The sequence below is a fragment of the Amblyomma mixtum genome, chromosome 6 (genome assembly GCF_055824585.1).
Source record: "Amblyomma mixtum isolate Tamu chromosome 6, ASM5582458v1, whole genome shotgun sequence".
Taxonomy (NCBI): domain Eukaryota; kingdom Metazoa; phylum Arthropoda; class Arachnida; order Ixodida; family Ixodidae; genus Amblyomma; species Amblyomma mixtum.
Genome location: NC_143017.1, coordinates 97795093 through 97822995, shown reverse-complemented (window position 1 = coordinate 97822995; position 27903 = coordinate 97795093). Strand labels below are relative to the sequence as shown.

Below are 27903 nucleotides of genomic sequence, written 5' to 3'. Positions count from 1 at the left end.
ACAACTATGTTCGCAGAGGCTGCCGGTTAAGCCAGTAGGTGCCAATAGGTGCAATACGGTTCATCGGGTTGCTAGCGAATTGACCATTAATATACTGAGTTTATAAGCACGATTTTAAACAGTCATTGGGGCATGTCCGAAGTACGTTCGTTCTCGGAACCCAAAATGTTGGCACAGCTGGTGAAGCAAAAATTTAACATGCGTTGTCCTAAAATGTTTCCATGATGAACGTTGATGACGGCTCCATTTGTGGGCGATGGTTGGCTGGTTATGAAACCTAGATGGAAAACCAAGAGCAAGAACGACTGCGTGGCATGGAAAGAAGACAATGTCTGTGCGTCAGAGATGCCTCTGTAGGAAAGAGGATGGCAAGAATTTTTCAGAAATTCGCCGGGAAAACGGCCTTGCCATTGCCGTCGTAGTGATATGTAAATGAAAGCCCCTGCTTTCATTTTTCAGAAGGATGGGCTCTAGAATGGAGAAAGGTAACAAGCGCTTTCTCTTCTTAGGTCATGAGGGGGGCCTTAATTTCGGACTTTTACCATCTCTATTTCAATGTACCCAGACACCGCAGGACGACGGAATCGTTCAAGGTGATGATACCACGAGCATTGAGAACGGCACTCTTACGCTAGTTTCATGACTTGTGCATCGCTGGGCACGCCTGGGGCCTCAAGACCTGTAAGCATAGAGCAGCTTCGCTACCTGACCAGGCATGAGAAGGGACACAATACGCTACTCCCGTTCGTACAACGTGTGCCAAAGCATGAAACCCCGATGCGGACTATCACCGGGACTCGTCTAGCCGGTCGATAGCCCAGCCCCCTGGAGAATCGAGGTGGGTGACATCATGGGACCGTACTCCATGACAGCAAGCGGGAGCAGACTCCTCTATGGGATCACGGATCATCCCTGCAAGAGGTTGGAGGTGTTCTTTCTCAGACATCTGAGTGTACGGGTAATCACTGAAAAGCTGGAGAACATCCGCGAAGTTCGATTTCCCAGTTCAGCTGAGAACGGACAACGCGTAATTCTTCACAGTGAAGGTGCTTGTTGAAAATTGCGGTGCACTTGACATCAAACAGAAGAAAACAGCCAGCTTCAATGCTGTGTCGAACACATAGGGAGTCAAGCACAACACCAAGCGCATACGTGTCGCATTCTGTGACATGGAGAGATTGCGATACCTATCTTCCAGAGATCCCGCTCGCGTTGCGTTCCACGGACAACCGCAGGACTGGTTACGCGTCATGATCTCTAAATCTATAAAGAGAGCTGCCAAACACAATGCATCCTATCCTCACGGGCAGCAGCACGGCGCCTGTCGCTTCCGCAGCACGCGTTGAGCAGGGGTGCCGGAACAGGGGGTGCAAGGTGAGCGACTGCTCCCCTCCCAACATTTACAGGCAAGGTAGCAAGGCTCCCCCCGCCGAAAGGCACCTGTAGGAATTTCCTGAACCCTAGACCGTGCCAGTAAAGTATGGTTTATTCGCAGAGAGCAAAAGGCTGAAGGGTCAGACTGTATTCGCTTGCAGTCCTGGTGCCGCGGGCCACTAATTAAACGGTATTCGCAGCTTTTTTTTATCCCGCGACCTAGAAAGAAAGCTATAATAACGTGCCCTGCCTTCAAAACACACAATGCTGAAAAATGGCCTTCTGAGGAAGAATTTGTCGAGCTGGTCTCCCGTAACAAATACGTGGCCCTGCCGCGCAGGTATGATGTATTGGATATGCCCTTTGTATTGGACTCGTATCAGCCCGATACTAGCCATCGGAGATGGCCAGTCGAACTGACTCCTATCAGCAATAAGATTATTTAAGCTAACCAGCATATCACTTCGGCTAGGTTCTGCCTACATGCCCATATATGCGGCATTGGTAATTCTTTACACTCATAGATCACGGGACTCCTCATATCACTCCTGGCAGAGCAGTGTGGAATACAGCGCACCCCACTTCCTCCGCCAGCAAGCGCAAGCGCGTGGTGGCTGCAAAGAAAACCCCGCGCGCCCCCTGGGAACAGAGGAGGGCACACATGCTTCTCCTCCCGTTTCTGGATGCCACCACGACGCCGGCGGGGGCGCACTGGCCGCTCACATAAGAGGAAAGGGGGGCAAACACTGTTCAGAAGAGGGCAAAACGATTGCCGCTGATAGCAGAAACCGGAAGCGATAAAATGCACCGATTTTGCGGAAAGTGCCTCTCTCTCCTTCTCTCCCCGGACCACCAAGGAACACGTTTCGCCTACCCCTGGTCATCTCCCCTGTCCGTGTCTCGTCGGACGACCGCCGGGCACGGTAAGCCTCCTACCTTTATTTCTTCTGGATTAGCGATCTTCCGGTGCATAGCGCCTTGTATTTTATGCTTGTGACGTGTGTTTTCTAACAAACTCTCCCAACGATTATCTCGCCCGTACTTCCGAAGTAGTGCAACTTGCTACTACACGATTTGAGGGACAAGGGTTGGGCATAGTTAATGCCTGTGTGTGTCGGTTCGTAGACCCGCTTTCCCCGCCCACTGTGCTCAGTGTGCCCCTATAATGCTTGTCTTGTCGCGTCGCAGTCCTCCTTCTTCTCGATGTACTGCGCAATACATGAAAATTCCACGATTGAAAGACCATCAGTCGCGGTCAGCCATTTACCTACAAACCTTGAAAGGAGGATACGCATGTCGCGACAGACTGGTGCGCTGCAATCTGGTCATCGGGCAGCGAGGCGCCCGGTCAAGATGACTGGCGGTCGCCGGGCCCTGCCCACCCGCACTCTCACCTTTCGCGTCGAAGCCCCCCACACAGCGTCTCTCCTGGCCACTGTGTGCCTCAAGCGCTGCGCCGCAGTCCGCGGGGTTCACCTACAGTGATGGTCCGAAAGAAGGGACTCGCTGGGCAAAGCCTATGGAGGTTGCGTCCGACACACACTGTCGACCACACACAGTAAGCGTACGCGTTGGGGCCGGCGGGACTCGTTTGACCCCGTGAGCGCGTGTCAACGGGCAAGCGGGCAGCGGAGACAACGCGCAAAGAAGCGACTAAATATATGCAATGAAATTGGAAAAGAACGTTGCGCAGTGTGTGCCACTTTAGACTAGAGGAGGTCACTTTCACTGTGCTGCTCGGGTAGGTTATTAAAGGGTTAGCGGACAGAGCGGGCCAGGACGCGAAATGTGTGCAAAGTATGGACACCCCGCGTTGGGCGCGTCCACAATTGACTCGCTAAGTGCAGTCACTCAGTGGGGTGGTAGGCGCAACGCGGTACAGACGAAACGCGTGGACATCTTCGATGAAGTGAACCAATTGTCGAAGAGCGTGGCGTGGTTTGAGGGCAGAGGTCCCGCGGCAATATGAGCTGCTCGGTGGAAGTACGAAGGACGCCAAGCTCCCTGTAACCGTGGCACAGTGTGTTAAGTTCACGCACGAAAGCCGGGCACTCACGCAAGAGGGGATTGGTTGTCTCTGTGCTGCCACGTTCAATACAACGCGCATCGTCCTCGCCTCGGGGTGGTGGCGGCAATCAACAGGCACCTGCACACGCAACAGCGGTCGAAGTCTTGAAACACAATCGGCCGATGTGGTCTTCCCAGCGCGACTTCGCTCTGGGTGGTGGAGTGCAGTGTTCCGGCGGATGATTGCTGTTGCCGCGTCGAAAGCAGCCAGTGCTTCCGTTCGCTTCTCTGCAAAGTTGTGCGCCTCTCTGGCGAGACGGTCAGCGGTTTCGTTTGCAGCGACATGAAAGTGCGAGGGCACCCATTGAAGCACAACATCACATCAATGTTCAGGGAGATGTTCACGGAGCGCGTGCAGCTTCCAAGACGCCCCGTGGAGAGGTAAAGCGGCGCCCTCTTCCCTTCGGCTGACGAAGGGGGGCCGACATTACGCGGATCCGGTTCTCTTGCATCGCCTTCCCGTCTGTGACGAGAAAGGGGTGCCTCTGGCCCATCCATCTCACTTCGCCTCCGTCGGCTTCGCGCAGGATCGCGACTTTCGCTACACCCGGAAAATGCCGATGCCTTGCGGGGAGTCTCTTTTGTATTTAAGCTTCCCTCCTCTCTCTTCCTGTACAAAACAAGGCTGCTGTTCAGGACGGGGTGCTCGTGTTACGGAAGTGTCGAGGATGTGTTGTGAGTCCGCAGCGGTTCTTGTCGCAAAGGGTTAATTCATTCATTCATTCTTATCGCAAAGGGTTCGACTGGCTGTGGCCTCCGGGAGAGAGTGTAATGGTGCAATGGCGTCGCAGGAGGGAGACACTTTTCGGAGCATCAGCATGATCGGCGTGATCGGCTTTAAGAAAGGAAGAAGCTTCCCTGTTCTCACTGACATCTTCGCTTCTGAAAGAGTTCAACGTACTCACAGCTTATGAATGACTGCGTAAACAGGCAGGGATATCCAGCGTGAACTGACGGGAAGCATTGGATGTCCCTTCCTGTTTGCAGCAAGCAGTAGCAAGTTGCAGCAACTGACGGCAATGGGATGTCGTCAGTTGCAGCGAGCGAGATTCTAGCTCGGGAAGGCGCACTTCCCGCTCACCCTCGCGAGACGAGTGTTGATGTATGGCAGGGTTGAGACAGCTGCACGAATTGCACCATTTTGATACAAACGCGATTTCCCGGTCATAATTGGCGAAAAGCATTAAATTGGCCGAAATTACTCCAAGCTGCGCCAAAGGCCAGGTGTAGCCAACACGAATTCTTTCCTTTCGTAGGGGTGAGAGAAATTACAATATTTAGAATAGTTAGCGAACTGTGCATGCTCACTATTGGATTCGGTTCACGTCGGACTTTCGTTGTTCGAAGTATTGTATCCTTCTGAGCATTCGTAAATAACGTAATTTCCTGTTTTTATGAACCCGCGGCCAACTAGTGCGGCGTTTCCAAACGGCCCCCACTGTAGTTACAGCATACCGCAGTGGTGGCCTAATGGTTTGAGCACCCGCCTCTCATGCGGGAGGTGTGGGGTTCAATTCCCATTGCCGCCGGGTACCCACTGGTGATGCAATGGGTACAAGTTTCCCCCTGCTCTGGTGCTCGGCTTCTTCAGGATGTAATGCTTGGGAAATGGGTCTTTCATCTCCGCCCTCTGATGACGAGGACACCTTGTGCCATGGCGTCCTTCGGCCCCAAATGCCCTTCCGCCATAAAAAAATCACAGCCACCTCGCACATGCCCCATCAGTTATCGTCCCTTGTAGAATCGACTATACAAGCACGCGGGAAACCCGCACGCGTAGTAATAATATTAGGCCTCGTTTAAATCCAAAACGTCGGCTGTTGTCGAGGACTCGTGCGGCTGCTCGGGCCGCTGCGCACCCGCTGGTCAAGAAGCTAGAGGTGCAGCATCGCGCTGTACAGTCTTAGCTTAGGTCCATGACGCACTCGACGAGTGGCAGTGAACGCAGTGACGGACGGACGGACGGATACCGCTCTCTGTTTCCCAAGCCGCTCCATGAGCTTCTCTGATTTTCATTCTCTCCTCTCTCGTGCCCAGTAGGCCATACGGACGTAACTTATGACATTTTGCACAGCACTCTTGTTTCTTTCTTCGCTGCGTTTTATGAAAAGCACGGAATCATTCGAAAATATCCGAATCAGTTCGCAACCAAAAACTTGACATTAGTACACTCCAACGTTCTCGCACTGAAAAAACGCATCTGAGTCATGGATCGAAGTCACTCAGTCCAATCTTGTCTTCCCTCTCGGTGCGCACAGCCGTCAATGCCCTTGGAAACCATCTTTGTCCTCGCATACCTTCATAGCTGGAAGTGCATGCGGCATGTGTCAACCAGAATCACTTTAAGTACAGCGGTGGTACTGAGCAATGCCGAGAGGCATGCTTTGCGGCACTTGAGCGCTGAAGTTGATTCCTGAGATGGCATATGGCTTCATCTGCAGGCCCCACCAGCAAACACAACTATTGGAGTTTTGAGACATGCAAATATGTTTTTATAATCCTTGACTAGGTTCATGCTCTTAAGTTTCTCCAAAATACAGCACTACTCCGAACAGATATTTTTCTGCTCCATGGATGCTCAAGAACTGCTCCAGAACCCGCCTTTTTCACGATGCGACTGCGCATGCGCCCATCCCCTGGCGGCGGTGTCGCGAAACATACTGGAAGTGTAAACAAACCGGCTTCCTACGCGGCGGGGTGCTTTGCTGCAGCCTTCGGGCGCTCAGCACGACGCATTTGGCGATGCCTACGACATGTGTTGCATACGGCTGCAATGTCCAATATGTAAAGGGAAGCAAAGCCGAATTTTTTCGCTCTCCGAACGCTTCCCGGGACCGCCTTCGACGCGAAGCGTGGATAAAAGCAGTTCACCAGCTCGACGATCGTGGCCGCCCTTGGGCACCGTCAAGAACGTCAAAATTGAGCGGGAATCACTTTGTGACAGGTACGGACAAGTTACCGCGGTTAAATGCGTGTGCAGTCTATCACGAAATCTTTTATTCGTGGGCAGGAAGGCCTCGGCACCGCGGCACCCAGACTTCCGGTCACTGATCTCAAGATCGCGGTTTCGATGCAGACCACGACAGCCGCATTTCAGTGGAGGCGAATTACAATAGCACTAGTGTGCTGTGTATGTCAATGCGCGTGAAATAAGTCCAAGTCGCATATATTAATACGGAGCCCTCCACTGAAGCGTTCCACGCAGCCCATGTTTCAGACGTTCAAATCCATGTATAATACCACGGCGTGCGCTCATCGCAGACAACTGTTTTTCAAAGAACAAGAAAAGGTGCACTGCGGCGGTAACCTCACACGCTTCCAGTTCGTCACCAAAAATGGCTTTAGGTTTGTATCCCGGTAGGGCAAAAAGTGAATCGGGTATATTTAAGTTATCTCCAAAAGTTTTGCAGCACGCACATCTGTACGGATCCCTACGGACGGGCGGATGGTGGAACGGAAGAAAAAATAGAGGACACTTGAGGCAAAAATGTGGCCATTTCATCTGTTCCTGCATTAAAACACTGCAAACTGGAATCGCACACCAGCAAGCACATACGAGTTTGCACATTCAATATCGCGACTGTATGCAGATCGGCCTCCATGCAGCTAAGCTGCGGCACGTTTTGATAAAGCTAAACAGCACTACCACCAATGAATGGGAAATGATGGGGGATATTTCATTGAACATTATGTTCCGAATGTAGCCTTCATCTTTTGGTGCGGCGGCCCTTGCTTAGGTGGCGATCGTATCGCATGCCGGATGATCGGAGATACTGAATAAATTGCTCTTCGGTGGGCACAGCAGCCTGCCTCGGACTTCGCACCCCGCCATCAGTCAGCCGTAGAAATTCTCCAGATACCAGGTGCTGCCCAGGACACGCCATCGTCGAGAGATTCCAACAAAACGTGCTCCGCAGCGGCACTCAGTCCGGCCGGGTTGGGCGCACAGTACCCTACCAATGAGCTTCCAGCGTTGTACGCGAGGTGGCAGCACAGGAAAATGAAAAAGGCCGACTGCTCCCGAACTCAGATTTTCCTGCTCCAAAACCTTTCTAGCCTGTCCCACCCCTGATGAAGAAGTGGTGTGATTACCCGTCGTTCTAGGATGCGCGGCTCGGCGCTTGCAAATCGACTGCCCAGAGCACCTCCCACAGTTCATCAGTCATCTTTCGGCGATTAGAGACAGCTTGTTCACTCCGAGTTCTGTGTTTCCTGGTTTCCCGGATACAAGTGATACATGAGTGACTTCCCTGACAGCCCTTCCTTCCTAATACTCGACACAATGCGAGCGGTAAGTGGGAAGCGTGTTTCTTTGAGCCCATTGTGTTTTGTTTCTGCAAGAAGACCGGTTATTCTTAGGATGAATCCCTGCAAAGTTCTAGTCAGAAGGCTTTGACATTAAGGTGACTTGCGTCTGGTCAAGAGAAAATCGTGTGTTTTAAATTGCAGCCTCATCGCAATTACTTCTGTCGCTTGTGACTGCAGACTGACCATCAGTGAATGCACTACGGTGATTCTCAAAGACACGGCCAAGAATAAAAGAAAAAGCGATACGCGGGTGTCTTTCGCGCTTCCGACTGTTATCAGCTTTGTTTTTTTTTTAATTGCTTGTGTGCATGTGCAGTAAGACTCGACTTATAAGCGTAAGGGGGCGCTCTCTCGCAGATGCTGCTCTGGCTGCTGGTGGTGGCGCTTGTCGCGGTCGGGAACGCAGCCAACTCTGGCGGTGAGCATGGACTGACGTGGCTGCCGGCAACGCCCCCGCTTCCCGTATAGGTCATTGCCCGAGCAGTAGGAAGCAGCGGCCTCGATGGCGCCGTCGCTTCGTAGCATATTGAGCTTTCTCGCGCTGACAGGACCAATCATATCTCGTCTGAATCAGCAAGTGCATTTAGAGCACTGACTACGAACAGAAGTTGGCCTGTATCGATAGATTACCGCGTCCTAATGACTGATAGACTACATGAACTGAAAGTTAAGCTTATATAATCACAGCAATATTTTTTGGAAATTATCTACAGGAGACGTCACCACTGGCATTTATAGAAGTGAACTGCGTCGACGCCAAGGCTGAATTTCGAAGGGAATCTCCAAGGCTAGGCTACACCAGAATTCACTTCTATATGGTGATCCTCCTCCGTCTTGACGTCAGGCAAAGAAAAAAATCACTTTAAAAGCCCATATTTGCAGCCACAAATATGCGTCTTTTCCAGCTGAACAAGGATCAATGCAGCCACAGAGACAAAAAAAAAATCGTTTTTTTTTTTTTCAAGAATATAGTTAACCTCTGTGTCCCCGGCCGCGGCGGTCGAATTTCGATGGAGGCGAAATTCTAGAGGCACGTCTACTGTGCGATGTCAGTGCACGTTAGAGAGCACCAGGTGGTCTAAATTATCCGGAGCGCTCTACTACGCCGTTCTTTATAGCTCTAGTCGCTTTGGGACGTTAAACCCCACAAATCATAAACAAGTGCGCATAAGATATCGTTAATCTGAGTTCCTCACACGCAAGCAGCGCCCTCGAAACCGATATAGAAGAAAAAATTTCGCCTTGTTCGGTTCCTGTTGTTGCTCTGAAGTGGAGTAGCTAAAATAAAATACAGTGAAAAAAACTATTACAGAAGCTTAGGCCGCTTCGCTAAAAAAGTAAATCGAGCCCCACTTCGAAGTCTGTACGCCAAATGAAAGTTGCAGAAACTTTTAACGCTTTACGTGGCAGTGTCCGCTGGTGCACTTGCTCGCGTGGAAAGAGAGGTCTTTGCTACTATAGAAGCGCCTTATTCCCGATTGCTCGAGAAGGCTTAAGTTTATCGCTGGAAGTCCCCTTTGAAGGTGAACGTACAGGTTTCAGCATGCCAGTGTGAGCGCGGGCAGGCTAATGCAGGAAGCTACTTTCGACGATTTCATAATTTACGTCTTTCCTGCCTGTGTCGGCGCCAGTGTAATGGCTTCCTATCGTGGACAGATGCTGTTTATTACCTAGTCGGCGAGGAAATTGTAAGGTTTTTAAATGTGATAGAGTTTGCCGCGAATTCAGAACTCTCCGCTATTTTCCTTGTGTCTCACACGGAACGTAGCGCTGTAGGAAGTACAGCGAGCGTCAACAGTCCGTGTTAGTTCTTGTCGTCCAGCGAAGTAAACATATACCTTTTTGCGAAAGTCGAACCGCATTGAAGACGTGGGAAAATTTATCCTAGCAAGACATTTAATACAGAACTGAAGCAGAAACGAAACAACGGCATAAAAAGAAGACGTTGACGAGGAGAATGCTGCACTGAGAACTGAAATTTTATTGGAAAAGCCCGTTGCTTCATATCAAAGAAATGTTGGCATCATCTTCATTTTCTTTATCTGCTTAAACTGAAATTCACCGGCGAGATTCCAGACCACGGTGCATTAAGCTTCTAAGACTTAAGCCTTGAATTCTCACCGTGGCACGCTGTAAGACCTGTCAGCCGCGAGCAAACAAGTAGTTCCTACATTTCAGGTCCAACCGTTTTAAGACAGTTAAAGGGGGAATCGCAAGGCCAAGGTTGCAGTCCGCTCTAAAGGAGTCATGTAATCATCAGATGGAGCGAAGTTTTCAGTCGCAGTTGACTAAGCTTGTGTTAGCAGGGCTGAGTCTGGCGGTGCTTTGCAACCCAGCAGGGAGCCCCGTACCAAAGATTATTCCTAGCAGATAAAAGGAAATCATACCTAAACAAGCAAGAGAAATTAAGAATTTTTCGATGGTTCCTTACCCCCATGGATTAATCCACGGCGTTGTGAAGATCGACAATTGACACGGCATCCGGATCATATTCGCGGAGCCCAGTAAGGCGAAAAGCATGAGCACATGAGTCAGTGGGCAAGAGAACCAATCAAAATGCCAAATCGCGCACCAAACAAGGTACTCCGAATGCGTTCAAGGAATTCCTTATCGCATTTCCCTTTCTTGCCGAAAGCATTGCGCAGGACAGAGAGGATGGTACGTGAATGGTCGGACAAAAAGCACGCATCAGCAGCAACAGCAGCGTCAGGCACGAATACTGAGGTGCACTGAAAGAAATGCGAAGAAAGCAAAAATGCACAAGTCCAGTAGGCCTTTGTGATATGAAATGCCGAAAAAGAATGCGCACAGGCTGTCTAGCGAGAATGTAGAAGCCTTCCAAGAATCCGATGATGAATGTGCCGAGACCACATCTGTCACCCTATCATAGAAGGAGGTTTTCTTTTTTGCACGACACTGCAGGGAGCTAAGGAAAAGGAAAGAGAGTAAAGGTTATGCCTGTATTTTTTTATATATATAAAGCAACGGGTGTTTGCGATAAAATTTTAGTTGGTAGTGCAGCGTCGTCCTCGTCTGTGTGCTCCTATATCGCTGTTTTCTCTATGCTGCAGTTTTATAATAATGTACCAACCAGCCCAGACATCCGCAGTATTGACGATCACAGTTGAATTCTCATAGATTCCACACACTCATGCGCAGAATCGGATATACCGCACAGGAACATTTGTATTTGCGTGAGGAACCATATTTCACGGGTTCTGAGGTTGTCAGCACGGAGTGGTAAAAACTCATTATAAAAAGAAAGTCACACATGAGACCGATTTTTTTCTTCTGAAGAATTCAAACAGAGTAGAGAAGGTACTACACCTTCGTACGGAACAAACTTCCCAGCATGCGGTATTTTTAGCGCGCTTTATGTTGCTTCAACACGAGGCTGCTAACTGCTATCTGAACTACTGATGGGAAAGTAGCTTTTGGGCTGTCTCGGGCAGTAGTCCCACATGAAGCGGCACACATAGCGTGCGGACTTCCATAAACGCGTAATGGCCACATTGCGAAAGGTAATAACAAACGTGCATACGTGGAGTTCTACAGTCCAACTTAGGGGGCCGTTCACTTTAGTGAATTGCGCTTACACCGAACAAGCGTTCACTTTGCTGTGGGACTGGTAAGTAGGGCAAAGGGTAACACATAGCCCTGCTGTACCAGTTTGCAGAGACAACCGAGCAAGTTGTCCCGCTCTTCTGAGGTCTACACCGCAGGTCAAGGTACTGGTAGAATGAAAAGCTCGAATTCCTTTATCGTGACCATCGTGATCGTGACAGAACGCGCTCCCTACTATATCCGTGCGTCCATCAGTTTCTGCTGCCTTTTTAATTAATTTAAGAGGCTACTGTTTCCTGAGCATCTTTGTCAGGTTATACTGAGGCGCCTCGTTGCTTGCTACTCGCTTTAAGGTCAAGGCATTCATCGTTCGCTTCGTGACGAGACATCACTTTGGGAAACATAGACTGCAGTTGGGTATGTATGGAAACGAAGTTTCCAAATTTTTTATGTAGTAATTGCTAGAAGCCGGGCAGCAGTCTATTGCGGCGTGTTATCGAGCAAGGCCAAAAAATGCTGCCACCTGCAGTAATAATGCGCGAAAGTTCGCTCGGCACAAAAGTGGCGTCGTTCACCACACATGGAACAGATACCATGCTGTTGTGTGCCGAAGTCCCTAGATATTCTTTTTTTTTTTCTGGCCCCAGTCCAGGTACGCCACAGCGCCTAATCCATATCTTTAGTAGTGCGCTGCGGTGCGAGTGTGGTGCTATTACAGTGTCCCCGTCTTTCTTGCGCATGAAGCCGGAAGATTAGCGGAGAGCAACTGCCGCACCCCCGATGGCCGGGAGGGCCACTGTATCCTGTCGTCGCAGTGCACGTCGCTGTCCAACCTCTCGAAAACAGAGCAGTTCCGCTTCGTGTGCGGCTACCGGGGTCGGCAGGCTAGGCTCTGCTGCGCTCCCGAGCCGGAGGCAGCGGCCAACTCGACGGATGCCACACCCCGCCAGATCACCGCGGATGGAGCACCGAGCACACCCGTTCCCACTGAGGCCCCCCTCCCCGTCGACTCCCACTCCGCGTTGCCATCAAGTGAGGCCCCGCGGTGGTGTGGGAACACCTGCTACACCCTCTACCACGTCCCGTTCGATTTTCTTGAAGGAATAGCTTCAATGAAATTTCTACAGCCTTCAACAAATAATATGCATGAACATCTAAAATTTAGATTTGAAGTGACGAAGATGAAAGCCGTTAAGTTCAAGTGAAAAACGTTTGAAATGTTCTCTTCCAGCTGCATTTCACATAGCGATATGGCCCCCACTGAGTGCTTTTGCGACACAGCTACTGGCGAAGTAGTCACTACATGGTGTCAGCCTAGACTGAACGAAGGTAGCTGTTCCGCCTCTGCCATACTAAAGGCCAGAGCTCACGCATTCACAAATTCGGCTGTTTCAAAAATAACTCTTTGCGGTGCTACGTAGATAAATGCGTACATTGTTGTGAACTCGCAGCTTTTTCTCCGAAACTGCGACACCAAGCAACGCAATCTTTGCTTCTACCAAAGTTAACGTCATTCATGTCACAAATATCTTTCATGCCATCTTGTGAACGCAGTAAATAATATTTACCAAACATTGAGCATTGCAGCACGTGCTCTATGATAACGATGCAAGCACATTTTTTTCACCAGTTGCGTAATCATTCTTATCTTTTGAATTTCTAGCGTCACACACATCTTCAAAGCAAAAAGTGATTACAAGATCTCTCGGGTGTTTGAACACATGGCGGTCAAATATACGAGACCAAACTCTTCAAAACCGCCATTCCTTCCCCTCTTTTCACCCGTGTTACTTTTTTCTTTAGCGGAGTATGGCCACTGCCTACCCTCGTGCACACGCTTACGACTGCTTCCGAAGGCATAGTATCAGAGCATATGGCCCTGGCATCACATCTCCTTCGTCCTGATTGCCTATGTGCCATGAAACCCAACACAACACAACACAACCTTCGTCCTGTACCATAGCGCACTTTCCTGTCCCGAGATACAACTATCAGCCGGCATATTTTCTCAAGTCCCGTCGTTGGTCGCAGGATCGAAGGGGCAAAGCCTGACTCTTTAGGGAAGAAAAGCGCAGGAGAGAGCGAGACAGCTTACTCATGCGATACCAAAGCTTCAGCCCCAAGCTGTTGGGCTCCTCGGTCTTTATTTCTGGGACACTTTGTTTTGTAAGCATATAAGTGTCTTGTGTACAATGTTGAGTCAGATGTGAGGGGCTAAACGCAGCCATTGACAACTTCAAGGACTGTAGACGCAACGATAGAGCATACTGTGGCACTGTACCTGTGTAGATCCTGTCTATATGCCCTAACATCTGCTCGGCAAGCCCAGTGGCATTGTTTCTTTTTCGTATGATTTTTCAAAAGGACACTGGATACATCCGCTGTCAAGTTGTTGGCGCTTGATAGCGAGTGACTGAACACATATTGCGTGGAACTTCTGGTGTGCAGACTGCGGCAGAGCCGACGTCATCGAGTCTCGTGTGGTTGGAGGACGGGTAGCTGACGTCGGCGCGTGGCCATGGATGGTACGTGGTCTACGGGCGCATTTGTTTCTACATTAGCTCTACGAAATCCCGCAGCAATTGTATTCTGCACACAATAGTAACCGCGGCCGTGGGCAACATGCAGCGAGATACTTCATCGGCGCCATTTGAATAATGGCGCCAATTATCAAATAACACTGACTGGTTTCTCTTAAAGAGTAATGGCGACCCTTTTTATAGTTTTTTTCTTCTGCGGAATTAACCGCTTATCTTTCGCCTTCTTTTCAAGCAAGCAAGAAAAAGTAGCACATTATATTTTGTTGTAAAGACCGAAATAAAAGTGCTGATTTTTGTCGAGTCCACTTATAACGATCCTGAGGAAGGCGGGGGGGTGAAGGTTGCCTTTTGTGTTTTCGAGGTTCGTAGCAAGTGGACTTACCATTTTACCGGAAAAAATACAAAAACGGGCACTGTAAGTATTATGCGCGGCTGCTTATTCAAACTGTGCCCTTTACGGTGCTTTCCAAGCTGTCCAGCGCAGTCACATTCACAGCTTACTCGAGTATCCTCCCATTGGCTGCAGCTCGCACTGCGCTGCTCCGAACTTACCTGAGCTTACACGAGTTACTCTGTGGACAGAAGGTGTGGACACTTTCTGCGCACGCCACGCGTGAGGCAAGTAGTGCTTTGCGCCTTAAAAATAGTCGCGCATCATTCAGTCCTTTGTGCCGTGTATACAGCGTACGAGACATAGCTTCCAAAGAATTACGCCTTGCGATCCTTCCGTATGACAAGAGGCGACCGGCGGGCGCAGCCGTTCGTGCTCATGTTCGTGCTCACAAAGACGGGAACAGAAGGTTACACTCGGGGACACCTTTCTGTGGCTATGCAGTGGAAGCTACGAGGGCGAGTAGCAAGTCTTTCGCAAGTGCGCTCTTATCACGCTCTCACGAAGGAGAGAGATAGGCGTCTAAACTGGAGGCGCGCGCGCGTAGCTTCTCGCGCATAGCCACGGAAAACTGTCCTCGAGTATAGTGCACTTTCCACCAGCGCTAGGCATCGATTTTCAAGGCATGAGTTTTCTGAAGTCGTGGTGGAAAACATTTATGTATACATACATTTAAGGAGGTTACGTAAGAGCTGATCCAGAGGGAGCCAGCCCTTACAAGTACTAGGTGGAGGTCCCTAGTTCGGGACCTCAGTGGCGTCGGCCGCCGCCCGGGCTCGCGCGACCAAGGCCCGTTGGGCCTGCAGGTCAGAGCAGCCGAGCAGGGTCGCCTCCCAGTCCTCCCGGGTTGGGTTGGGGTGAGGGGGGATAGCAGGGTTGGAGGGGCAGGCCCACACCATGTGGTAAATGTCCGAAGACCTCTCCGCACAGCGCGGCCAGCTGCCCGAGAAAGAAAAGGTCGAAGTGTTTGAGGGCTGCCGGGCACAGCAATGTATTAGTGTACAGGCGAAGCAGAAGCCGCTCCTCCACCTTTGAGAGACCTTTACACGGGCGAGGATAAAGACCGTGGCCAGATTGATAAAAAGTAAAACAATGTCTTTGAAGGAGTAAGCGGGAGTGAATTCGAGCCCCTGATCGTCGGGGTCGGAGGGGAATGTCCTGTGAGAGAGCGCGCGGGCGGCGGCGTCAACTGCCTCATTTCCTACAAGGCCCATGTGAGCAGGAGCCCGAACGATACGCCGGTGAGCGGGGTCCCCGCTCACCGGCGCTGTTTGGAGGATGTGGTAGGCTAGATACGGTACCCAGCCCTGCTCGACGTTCCGACATGCCCCTCGCGAGTCGGAATTAATTGTTTTTGAAGTGGGATCAGATGCAGCCAACGCAATGGCGACCTCCTCCGCGTGTGTTATATCACAGGCTCAGAAAGTAAGGCCGTTCACTGTTTTGGATTGGTTAACGACTGCGGCCGTGTACCATCCCCCATGATGGGGGCCGGAGGCATCCACGTAGAATACGCCGGGTTTCGATTCATACTGAAGGCTGCATCTGGTAAAAATGTGTTGTCGGAATTCTATTAGTTCTGTATTTCTTGTTTTAGAATTATTTCTTTACTGCTTTTTCCGTCACCGCATTACTTCCATAGGAGGGGAGTTGTGGTGACACGTTGGCGAGGAGACGCTCGTCGCTCGTCGCTCCTGCAACAAGCGATGGTTTTAAACAGTGGGGCCGAGTTTACAGCTCCTCCTCTTTCGCTGTAACCGAGTTATGCAGTCGCGGGTGTTCGTTGCAGCTGGGATCCAATGCCATTGCTGTAATATATACTTTGACGGTAGCACCACCCTCGTTCCTATAAGGGAGCGTTCGTTTAACTGCGGCCGTCATAAGAGGGTTCGACTGTATTCCTTCATGCGCTAGCAGTGACAGCATGAATCGCATAGCCATTGAAAATGTCGTGAGTGAAGAGGAAAGTTAGATTTCAACAAGTAATTTGCGACGTTATGTTGCTTCCCACCAAAGCATTTTATTTACCTTTTGTTTTCGGTTTCTCGACTCGGTTGCGAGAAAACGTACACGATCTACAGCAGCCGCGATCGTCTGCACCTTCTCTTGCAGGCCGCCATCTACGAGAAGGCTGAGGGGGCGGAGCGAACAGTGATCTGCGGTGGCGCGCTCATCACGGATCGTCACGTGCTCACCGCGGCCACCTGCCTCAGCCGCGATGCAGGAGGGAGACAGTGAGTACGCCTCCTCTATTTCATGGCGAAAGCCTTTTATTGCCTCATCGTTGTCGACAGAATGCTGTCAGCAGAGGCTTGTCAGGAGAGGTGTCACGCTTTTGAGGTGTGTCCACCGACATGTGTGAGACCGTTGCTGCGTAATTTCCTTTCCTCAAATACAATTTTCATTTTCTTCATTACGGCCCCTCTTTCTCTTTCTTCTTTCACTCCCACTTCCTTTCTTCCTGTAGGTGTGGTTTAGGTGTCCACCGAGATGACAGAGAATTACTGCGCCATTTCCTTTCCTCAAAAAGCGTTGCGTTCAAAGGGCAAGGCATCGCGCCGAATGGGTAGTGGCGTTCCGTGGACTACCTGGCAGCGCTACAACACGCTGTCGCGTTCCACTCCTAAAGGCGAAGCTTAAGCGTCATTAATTAGCAGCTAATTAGTATTTACTCATTAATCAGTAGCTATCTATTAATTAGTATTTTGACATTACTTAGTAATTAGTGATTAATTATGTGTGACACCATCCAGTGGGGACGTCACCAGTGCCAGAGAGGCAGTCAAAGTGGTGCGGAAAACGCTTTCACCTCTACGCACTTTCGACAGTCAAAGTGCCCCTAAATTTTTTATTTCGCTGCGCAAGAGTCTTTAGAAAGTTTAAGCGCAGCGCCCACACCTACCCCATACCACGAGTGCCAGCCGCCAGTCGTGCGCAGATGATTCCGAGGGCCTAAATGCGCCCTCAGCCGGCCTGCACCTAGTACGTAAGGGCCGTTTGCACACCAGCACTGGCAGCTGATGGTCGCCGAATACGTTAGCAGTACACGGCAAACTATACCGTTATCTCGGTGTAAAAGAAGTCAGTGTATTAAGCTAGCACCGAAAACTCCTTCGTTCAGGTGGTGGTAAATGAGAACGGTATCGATGTTCGACGCAGTGATGATGATGTTGACTTCTTTAGGGCGCAAGTGCGGCTTGCCAAAGAAGGCCATGGCATAAGAAATTTCGGTATATTCAAAGTAGGGTTAAATACCCATTTTCCCAAGCATTTGACCCAAAAGAAGGCGAGGATAAGACAGATGGAAAGCTTGCACACATTGGAGAATCAATGAGTACCCGGCTACACTGTGGATCGAACTCTGGACCTCCGGCCTACGAGGAGAATGCTCAAGCGAAACGGGAAAATGTGCTGCACGAGAGAGGAGAGAGTAGGGACGAAGGGGCACACAAGCGCCATTGCTACCACTTCTTTCAGCGGAATTGGGCGAGACCTCTGAGAGCTTTTCGCCGCAATATCGTTGCAAGCATACTTCCCCCCGTATTCCTTTTCTCTGCCCGACAGAACTCAATCAGGTGACAGAAATAAATAAGGCAAACCTCCGCACACGGGCTTTTGATATACACAGAAAAGTGGGAAAAGTTTAACGCAGTTAAACCGAGTAGACGGGCTAAATCAAGTGTTCATTCTTCATTTGCAGGGGACAGATGAGCTCCGCCTTAAGGGTATGACGCGATAGCTTTAGTGGGACAATGCACATATATTCGGAATTTGTCATTCTTTAGTTAACATTCGCGTATCGTGGCGAGTCCTCATATACCACTACCAGAGCAGTGCGCTGCCGTTAACCGATGCGCCACTGCACTGCCAGGTGGTTGTTTCTATACCACGGCCAGCGGTAGGGATTGTGCGACCCCTGTTGGTCTTAAACGCAACCCTCGGCCATAAGGCACACGCTGTACCTTCTCCGGCTAGCAAGGTGAAAAGGCGCTGAGATCTAAGCTTTGAGAGCACATAATGGCCTTCCCGTGGGGCTTCATATTGGTCATTCAGGTGCTTGCGCTTTAGAATTGCAATAGATGGCGCCATGCGCGCCTATCAAAATATCCAGTTTGAAATAAATTTGGGCAGATGCAGCAGTACCAGGCAACGTTGGTGCCCAGTGACAGGCAGTGTTTCACACGTAGCGTTGGCTAGCGGAGTAAGGCTGCCCTTCCAACCCTTGCTCATTTCAATGCGACATTAAATTTGACGTCATGAGCAAAACCCGTCGTCCGGTTTCAAGAAAACAGAAGTCACATGACCTTGCAACATCATCACAACCTGTATGATTGGGTGCGAGACGTCACGTGATTTTGTGATGTCATGACAACCTGCTCACCGTTGCTGGCAACCTGCCACCGGGTTTTCACCAACCGACCATGCTGGGTAGGTAAAGTAAGGTTTAGAATGAGCGATTTCACAGGCATGGGCGTGTAGGTAGAAAATAGACGACAGAGAAGGTGTACAGTCGCGGGAGGGATCTCTACTGCAATCGCATGGTACTCTTAAGGGTATGTTAAGCGTCGTCCAAATTTTGTTTTGTTTAGGGCAGTTAAACAAAAACAAGGTAAACTGTGGCTCACGTAAAGTTTATCGCATAAGTGGTGAGGTAACCGCACCCACGTTTACTGAAAAATCAACCTAAAGGAAAGCGCCATCATAAATGTTACATTCACAGTCCGATACAAAAGTCAGCATCTTTGCTTGTTAACGACACAGGTTTGTTTGTTTGTTTTTCGTCTTTGTCATTGCAGACAGATAAGACTCCAGCTCTTCTGGAATGTTTGCCACGAAGAAACTCCTAAGGAACTACAGAATATAACACAATCTCGAGCTAAAGCTACTTTTTTCTATTCTCGTTCCTCGTTCCCCTGTGAAACTGTCTAAGCCTGAGGCTTAATGGATCTATTCCTCTGCCCGTCTGATGTCCACTTTGGGCCACGTTTCAGTCCACTGTCTTGTACAGTACTTCAACGTCGGCGCCATTTGCAATGCGGCTCATTCGCACTCTGCATAAAAAGCAAGCGCCCGAAGACACACCCCATCCAGCTAAGGCTTTTTCAAGGCTCGGAAAAAGAGCGCGCAGTGCTTCTCACCTCCACGTCATAAGCGCGTGACAGTGAGCAGCCAAGGCCTCCCACAGAAGCTGTGGAGAAAAAAGAACAATATATTGCTTAAGTAGTGCCGGAACTACTTCCGCTACTGGAAGCAAGTACCCGCGATGCGAACGTCACGACAGCATAGCAGCGATGCGTGCGGTCCTTTCAAAATCTACAGCGCGTATCAAAAGGACAAGAAACTACGTTCAGCAGACGAGGGAATGGAAGGAGGTGCTCGTTGTGGCATATATGAGGGAAGCCAACAGTCACAGAAAACAAAGAGCACAGGGGATATTATTGCGAAAGCAATACTACTTGCACTTTCACGCCGTTGCGTGCCGCGGCCGGTGACCACCGTCGTGCGGCGGCCGGTGGCCACCATAGCGCCGATGCGGTGACCACCATTGACCTTCATTTGACCTTGATTGCATTACATTGGATTAGATTGAATGAGATTGGATTGCATTGGACTGGATTGGATTGGATTAGATTAGATTACATTACATTAGATTAGATTACATTGGTTTGGATTGGATAGGAGTGGATTGGATTGGAGTGGATTGGAGTGGATTGAAGTGGAGTGGAGTGGATTGGATTGCATTGGATTGGATTGGAGTGGATTGAATTGCATTGGATTGGAATGGATTCCATTGGATTGGATTAGATTGGTTTGGATTGCATTGGATTGGATTGCATTGGATTGGATTGCATTGGATTGAATTGCATTGGGTTGTATAACCGATGCATCACCACAAGTCTAACCACAAGCACCACCACCAGCTACACTACCAGCTGTACCATGGCGTACGTATGGATATTGCTTTCGCAATTACCGGGCTTAACCAAGCTAAGCCACAGATTATCTTTTCCTTTTTGAATTTGTGGTTTTCATCAATGGAAGATTAACGAAAGCAGAATAAAAAAAACACATGCCGCCAGTGGGATCCGAACCCACGACCTCTTAAGCTACGCTGCCCGTCCTGTAAGCGCAAACATTGGTTCAGAACGCCGAAGTGCGTGGAGCCTGTACAGAATACTGTTACGTTGCCCGAAAGGCTAGTCACAAGCAAGGGCGACCGGAGCGCAGAGCGAACAACACAGGAGGCACCGAACAAAAGCGCGCGCACACCAGTCAGGCACTTCCTTCTCATTGTCTTCTGTGAATATCCGTTGCATGGCCCCCCGTCCGGAAAAACACCGTCACGGTGTACGGGATGACGTCGAACGGCAGGGCGAGAGGTAGGGTTTCAGGCGAGAGACGTGGACGATATCACGTTGAAGGTGGCGGGAGGAAGCGGGCTGGAAGGCTGGAGCGATCTCGTAAGTGACAGCAGTTACCTGGCGCAGGACACGGTACGGGCCAACATAACGGGACAGAAGTTTTTCGGAGAGGCCGACGCGGCGAGATGGGGACCAAAGCAAGACGAGGGAGCCAGGAGAGAAAGAGACTGTGCGGTGACGGCGGTTGTAGAACTCCTGCTGGGAGGCCTGCGAGGCGAGAAGTCGGGAGCGTGCAAGTTAACTTGCGTAGTCAGCACGGGCAATGGCGTCTTGGGCGTATTCAGAGGACGGAGCAGCAGGAGTAGGCAGCAGCGTGTCCAAAGGCAATTGGGGCTCGCGGCCGTATAAAAGGTAAAAAGGGGAGTAACCGGCTGTATCATGGCGGGAGGAGTTGTATGCGAAGGTAACATACGGGAGAGCGAGGTCCCAGTCGCGGTGGTCGGGGGAAACGTACATAGCGAGCCGCCCATCCGAGACGTCTGAGGCCGCCGATCAACCTCCACGACAGTCCTCCCGTTCGCCTTCGCCGCTGGCCCGCCGCTCACGCTCACCGCAGTCGCCTCGTGCTTCGACTGCTACGTCCTACCGCCCCTCTCATCGGGAAAACTAAGTGATGCAGCTCCCGGAGGTGACGCTGCATCAACGACCCGGACCTCAAACCCTCTACTGACGACTCGACCCAATCTGCTAGACGTTACAGTTGACGGTGTTCCTGTGCAAGCCCTTATTGACACCGGTGCCCATATTTCCGTGATGAGTGCTGCCCTCCGCCGTCGCCTACGCAAAGTCCTTACGCCTGCAACGTCCTGTGTGCGCGTCGCGGATGGTGCTATGCCTGCTGTCGAGGGACTGTGCACCGCTCGCCTGACAATCGGTGACCACAGTACGCCGGTTCAGTTCACCGTCCTTACCACATGCGCCCATGACCTCATTCTCGGTTTAGACTTTTTGTCGGATCATTCTGCGCTCATTGACTGCTCGCAGGGTGTCCTTCACCTTGAGCTTCCCCAACTCAATCCTGACCCCATCGACTCGTCGCTCCGGTTGACCTGCCCCGACTATGCCCACCTGCCCCCTCAAGCCTTATCTTTCGTTTCCCTCACACCTTCTCGCCCTGTTCCCGATGGTGACTACATCGTTGCGCCAGTCCTTGACCTCGCACTGACCCGCAGTGTTGTCCTGCCCCATACTATCGCCACCGTCACAGCCAACAACCTGTCTCTACCTTTCTTGAACTTCGGCTTCTCCTCACAGCTGCTTCCAGCCGGCATGTGCGTCGCTACGTTGTCCCCACTCGCCCAGTGCCATGTGGCTCCATTAGATGCCTCTCCTAATCGCGACCCACCAGACCCACCGCGGTCCACTCCGCTGTCCTCGGACGCATTCACGACCATGATGCCCACCGATCTCCGCCCCGCCCAAACTTCTCAGCTTCGTGACCTTCTCCAGTCGTTCTCCGACATTTTTGACGTCTACAACACCTCACTGGGCCAAACTCTCGCTGTGACGCACCGCATTGACACCGGCGATGCCCCTCCCATTCGCCGCAGGCCCTACCGTGTCTCCCACGCCGAGCGCAAGGTCATAAACAACGAGGTCTCAAAAATGCTTTCCAAGAACATAATCGAACCATCCCACAGTCCCTGGGCCTCTCCAGTGGTACTAGTGAAGAAAAAGGACGGCTCATGGCGGTTTCGCATAGATTATCGACATCTCAATAAGATCACTAAAAAAGACGTCTACCCCCTGCCGCGTATTGACGACGCCCTTGCTTGTGACTAGCCTTTCGGGCAACGTAACAATACATTCATGACACGACTGTGCACACTTAATGCTAATACTTTTAACCCGCCTAATAAGCGATCTAATTTTCATCCGTTATTTCTTAAACATAGTCCTGTACCTTTGGATTAATTACCCCGAGAGCCCTATTTCTCACATTTAGGTGGCTGTTGGTTGCTAGTGTTCCATTTTTTCAATGCGGGATGTAGTAAATTTCAATTGCCGATCCTTTGCTGACTCTTCACTCTGTGAAAACTTTATTCTGGCCGTATTTCATTCATGAAGTTATTAGTGCTAGACATGTATTTACTGAGGGCCTGCAAAATCTCATCGCAGCAGGGACGCTTCACATCATTGCCCGACAAGCTTTTTAGGGTGCCCATCTGACATGCGCAGAAACTTTATTAAAGCCGAAGCGTGCATTGGAGTGAAACAAAACCATGTAAATGTCGCTAAGCGCTGATATTAACTGGCCAGGGTTTTCTCCCTTTGAAGGCAGTCAAACCAACAACCGCCTGGAGTGCCGCCAAGAAGAAAGGATTTTAAAGCACATTTGATTAATATATTTCAGTCATAACCAATTCTACTGGGCGTGCTCAATACACTTGGCGGCATTATCTAACACTGTCGATGTTGTCTTTAGGGAAAAAAATTATTCAGCTTCACCCAAAGTCGTGCTGTCGTCTAGCTCCCAGCTAGAAACATTACAGCGTTTAGCACAGCCGGAGACCCACTAGCGTAGAGAGATATCAGTATCGCCGGGGAGTGCAACCAATTTAGAGTGGCGTTTGAGCTCCCACGTCTGGTCCTTGAGCATGTGCAGCATAGAGCCGTGTGGTCCGGTGCAGGTATGCAACTACGTTAGTAAAACCGCGTTAGTGTATGCGCGCTCGCCCTGTCTGGGCCACCTGGCCAAATGGAAGTGAAGGACGGTGATAGCGGTGTGCGGTAACACTATGCCAAAGTGTTCTATTGACTGGCGCCAAACGCGCAGGCTGTCCGCCCAAATGCTGACCGTGCGGCTGGGCGACCACGACCTGAACTCGACCAATGACCACACGGCACCCGTGGACGTCCAGGTCTCCGACGTGGTGCGCCACCCGAGCTACGCTCTGCGCAACTACGTCAACGACATCGCTCTGCTAGTGTTGAGCAAACCAGTCACCTGGAGCCGCTTCGTGCAGCCCGTCTGCCTGCCCTTCGGTCCGCTGGCCTCCGACACCCTGGAGGGAAAGAACGCCTTCATCCTTGGCTGGGGCGCCACCAAATTCGGTGAGCGCATGGTGCAAGGCCATTCTGCCAGGCCTAGCTTCTCGGCGGGCCAAGAAAGGAGGACTAGTGGATCTAGTGGACCTAGAACTAGTCGACCTTTTACTTGTCGCTCAGTATATACTGCTAGGTTCGCCTCGATTTCGAAAACTTTCTACCCCGGGAGCACGCAGAACGCAACATCCCTCCACCCCCCTTCTTCATGTTATCAGCATGATTTCAAAGGATGAAACAGGCTCTAACACAGGGATCCGTGCGCGTGCAGGTCACGATGGAAGCAACGAGCTGCGGCAGGCGCGGATCCCCATCTGGGCCGAGGCCGACTGCAAGAAGGCGTACGAACGGTACATACTCATCACCAAAGAGCAGCTGTGCGCAGGGGACATTCCTGGCGAGATCGACGCCTGCCAGGTGATACAGCACACCATTCATTTCCATCACCTCTTAAGGCAACGGTGACAGAGGGGTTGTATGGCCATGAGCTTGATGGCCTGCCCGTATAGGCGCGGGGAGGCGAGGCTCTGAAGATCCTCTTCGCTTAGCGTTCAATTAAAGATATCTTAAGAATACGCACCACCATGGTGGCTCAATGGCTAAGACCTTCGGCTCCTTAGCAACGTTGGTGGGTTCTGCAAGCATTATCAAAATTGTGTAAGCTGAATTAAGGCTCTGTCGGTTGCTAAAGTTTGCGAGATTTGCGATTCGTGGCGGAGCGAGCAATACTGCATTTCTGCGCCATCTGCAGTCACAGAGCGTCGAGGCTAACGGCACACCTGGCGAGGAAGTGCGGCATAGAGTTAATATAACCAGAAGTGCCGTGATCCTTGAGGTCACGCTCTGCGACTACAGATGGCGCAGCAATGCTGTTTTGTTCCCACCGCCACAAATTGCAGATCCCGCAAACTTTTTTGGCCGACGGGACGTCTGCCTGAATACTACACGCTTTTCGATAACCGCCCCCGCAGGTTTTCTTATTCAGAAAGGTATTGGCTCGAGAAGCCGTTCTCTTCTATAGAGCGGTTTACTTTGGCCAGTTGAAATCTGTAGCGGGATAAGAAATGCGCTCACATCCTAAAGCATTGCAGTCGCCGGGCTACATAAACTCACCGTTTATTTTAACATTTGAGCACCTAAGACATTTGGTGGGCACTGTCTTTCGGATGGTATGACTTATACCACTGTTGATGGAATCTGCACATCGTGTAAATCACTGCGCTACCACTTCACTGCGTATAGAACTCACTGTCAAACAATTTTTTTTAATGTTCTCTTGGGCGGCCATCTGTACTGTTACTAAACAACAATCACATACCAGGAACAATTTTGTCATAAGCAGCTTCGAATCAACATTAACACTGCTGTGATATACAACACTACATAAAAAAAACTCGAGCTGTTAGGAACAGCTGAGATACGTAGACACATATGTTAGCCTGAGATTTTCTTTTTTTCTCTCTTTGTCTCTCTAACATGTTCCTGTTTTTCCAAGCAGTGCAGTGTTTGAAATCTTTGAAATGACATTCCAACGAGCCCAATCCCAAACACTTCTCAGCCTGAGATTCACTGACATCCGCTTTGCTTTTTCCGCCCCCTGCGATTCACCTTTATCGGCAGCCAGTCTAGGCTAGTCAGTCCTGTAGCGGCACTACACGCGGCGAACACCAGCCCTATCAGCTCAATGACTACGAGTCACAGGCATAGAAAAAGTAAGCGATACGAACACCCTTCAGTGCTTATCTCCGAGTGGCCACAAAAATGGAGAAATTTTTAGCAGACAATACTCCGATGTTCCTCTATCGATATATCTTTACAGAACTGCAAACGCGCGGAATTCACGTTCAAGATAAATTGTGTTCATAATTTATTGCGAATGTTTTAAGTCAACAGACGAAACCCATACCTCGTCGTAAAATATGGTTTCTTTCTATAATTCTGTTGTTTTCCGTTGAGGACACTGGGTGAGCTTCAGCGCTTCTCTGTGAAGTAGCACGCCACTGATGGACGTATCTCACTTTGTCCCCATGAACGCATAGCTTGTATGTGAGGTCCATTTCACTGACCTCTAAGTTCCTAACTTTAATAAATCTGTGAAGCTAACTTTCGATAGCCCTGTATAATGCATCGCATCATGCGCAGGCTCTGCTGGATTTGTATCGCGCAAATGGAGGTCGCCGCGGTCACCTTTCTTTCGCTCGCAGTGCATTTTGCAGATATGCAGTAGAGTAAGGGTTTCAAGACGAAAGATTTGAAAACACCAAAAAAGAAAAGGTTTAGCGTTTGTCAAAAAAATGGTAGGGTTTTAGCGTAGGTAAACCAAGTAGATTATTGGTTTATCGGGGTTTAACGTCCCAAAGCGACTCAGGATATGAGGGACGCCGTAGTGGAAGGCTCCGGAAATTTCACCACCTGAGGTTCTTTAACGTCCCCTGACATCGCACAGTACACGGGCCTCTAGAATTTCGCCTCCATAGAAATTTTGCCGCCGCAGCCGGGTGTAAACCGAGTAGACGTGCGAAAGCATGTGCTGAGCATTACTGGCTTGTGGTACTGCTTTGCTGGGTCATCGGCAGGTTTGGCCACGTTATTAGACTCAGGTTAAGCTCTGATCGAGGTTAGGCTCATCTGGTCTGTCCGCGCCGCAGATGGAAGTTATGAAGAGGACAACGTGCAATGCACAGCGCTAGGGTGTTTTTGCACTTTAACACGAGTCATGCGACGATAGCATAGTGCTCTTGTGCACTGGCCAGCGAAGGTGACCTGTTCACGCCGCTACGGATTAGATCGCAGTAGTGAATATATTTATTTTATTCATTTATTCAAGGTCAAGGCTTCAGCGATGGCCCAGCTTTTGCATCTGTGGTCGTGAAGCAGAGCTTTCGCTCCAGAACGCGTCCTGCTTTCGCTCTCCTGTGTCCTGTGTGTTTCGCGGGGGCGCACCAAGGAGGATATCGGGTGGACGTTTCCCTCCCCGTCCTTTTCCTCCTCCCCCCCCCCCCCCCCCCCCCCCCCCCCGCACTGATTGTTCTCTCTGTGGCGGCGATACAGGGAGACTCCGGAGGTCCACTGCTCCTGCCGTACGAGGGCCGCTACTACGTGGTGGGCATCGTCACGTGGGGAAAGGGCTGCGCCATTCCGGGCTTCCCGGGCGTCTACACCCGCGTCTCCTCCTACCTCGATTGGCTACGCAACGAGCTGGGCGCGGCTCAGTAATAAAACGAGAGAAGGCCAGCTTGGTTTACCTGAGAAATTGGCCTGCCTCTCTCTCTCTCTTCTTCGGGCATATGCGGGTGCTCTCAGCTTTCTGTGTGACAATTTCATTGGTTGATGGAACCCTTTCGGTTTGGTTTATTGGGGTTTAACGTCCCAAAGCGACTGAGGCTATGAGAGAAGCGGTAGTGAAGGGCTCCGGAAATTTCGACCACCTGGGGTTCTTTAACGTGCACTGACATCGCACAGCACACGGGCCTCTAGAATTTCGCCTTCATCGAAATTCAGCCGCCGCGGTCGGGATCGAACCCGCGTCTTTCAGGTCAGTAGCCGAGCGCCGTAACCATTGAGCCACCGCGACGGGGCGGGACCCTTTCAGAATTGAAAAAGTAGGCTTGTTGACAAAATAATGCTCGCGTCTGCTAACTGCATTCCAGCAAAATGGATATTCAAAAAATGTTGTTTCTTTCTCGCGTTATACGATACACACTTGTCTATTTATGCGTAAAACTCACCGACAAGCATGAGAGTGCGGAGGTGCACAGAGCTTTGAGACTTTTATAAAACTTATTTATGCATCTATTTTTCGTTATACATTCTGACCAATAATTTTTTCTGCTCTAGTTTTTTATAGCGACTGTATCTTGTGTGACGTTCAATGCCCCATTTGCTTCAGCGTGCTCTGACAGCGTCTCGGCTGCGCACCTGAGCTCTTAGGAAAGCTTCTTTATTTCCTACTTGTATTTAAAAGCAGCTGCTAGTGTCTGAAGCTCGCGCTTCCTGCTGTCTTTAACGTAACTGAACCACTTGAGACAAAGCGGCCAGCATACAGCTTCGTTGTCATATAAAAAAAAGGAAAGCAAAGAAATCAAAACAATGCCTCCTTTTCGGAGCATTTTTGCATTTTCCTTTCAGCTTTAACTCTTTCTACACGCACAGTAGATCGAAAAGACATCCGGCGCTCAAAGAATGATTTATG

General features: G+C 50.3%; 1 protein-coding gene across 1 annotated transcript; it reads left to right on the top strand.

Annotated features, from left to right (window-relative positions):
- Positions 1–8106: 8106 nt before the first annotated feature.
- LOC149339798 (proclotting enzyme-like) lies at positions 8107–26964 on the top strand. The gene is made up of 7 exons (XM_089548468.1): positions 8107–8167; positions 12058–12345; positions 13762–13838; positions 16357–16478; positions 23443–23720; positions 23983–24128; positions 26763–26964. Exons 1-7 carry the CDS (start codon positions 8107–8109, stop codon positions 26925–26927), a joined length of 1137 nt encoding a protein of 378 aa, XP_089404594.1. The 3' UTR covers positions 26928–26964.
- The last annotated feature ends 939 nt before the right edge of the window (positions 26965–27903 follow it).

Coding starts and splice junctions, on each gene's coding strand:
- LOC149339798 (XM_089548468.1), top strand. CDS start 8,107: ATGCTGCTCTGGCTGCTGGTGGTGGCGCTTGTCGCGGTCGGGAACGCA. Junction 8,168..12,057: donor GAACGCAGCCAACTCTGGCG/GTGAGCATGGAC, acceptor TTGCGCATGAAG/CCGGAAGATTAGCGGAGAGC. Junction 13,839..16,356: donor TCGGCGCGTGGCCATGGATG/GTACGTGGTCTA, acceptor CTTCTCTTGCAG/GCCGCCATCTACGAGAAGGC.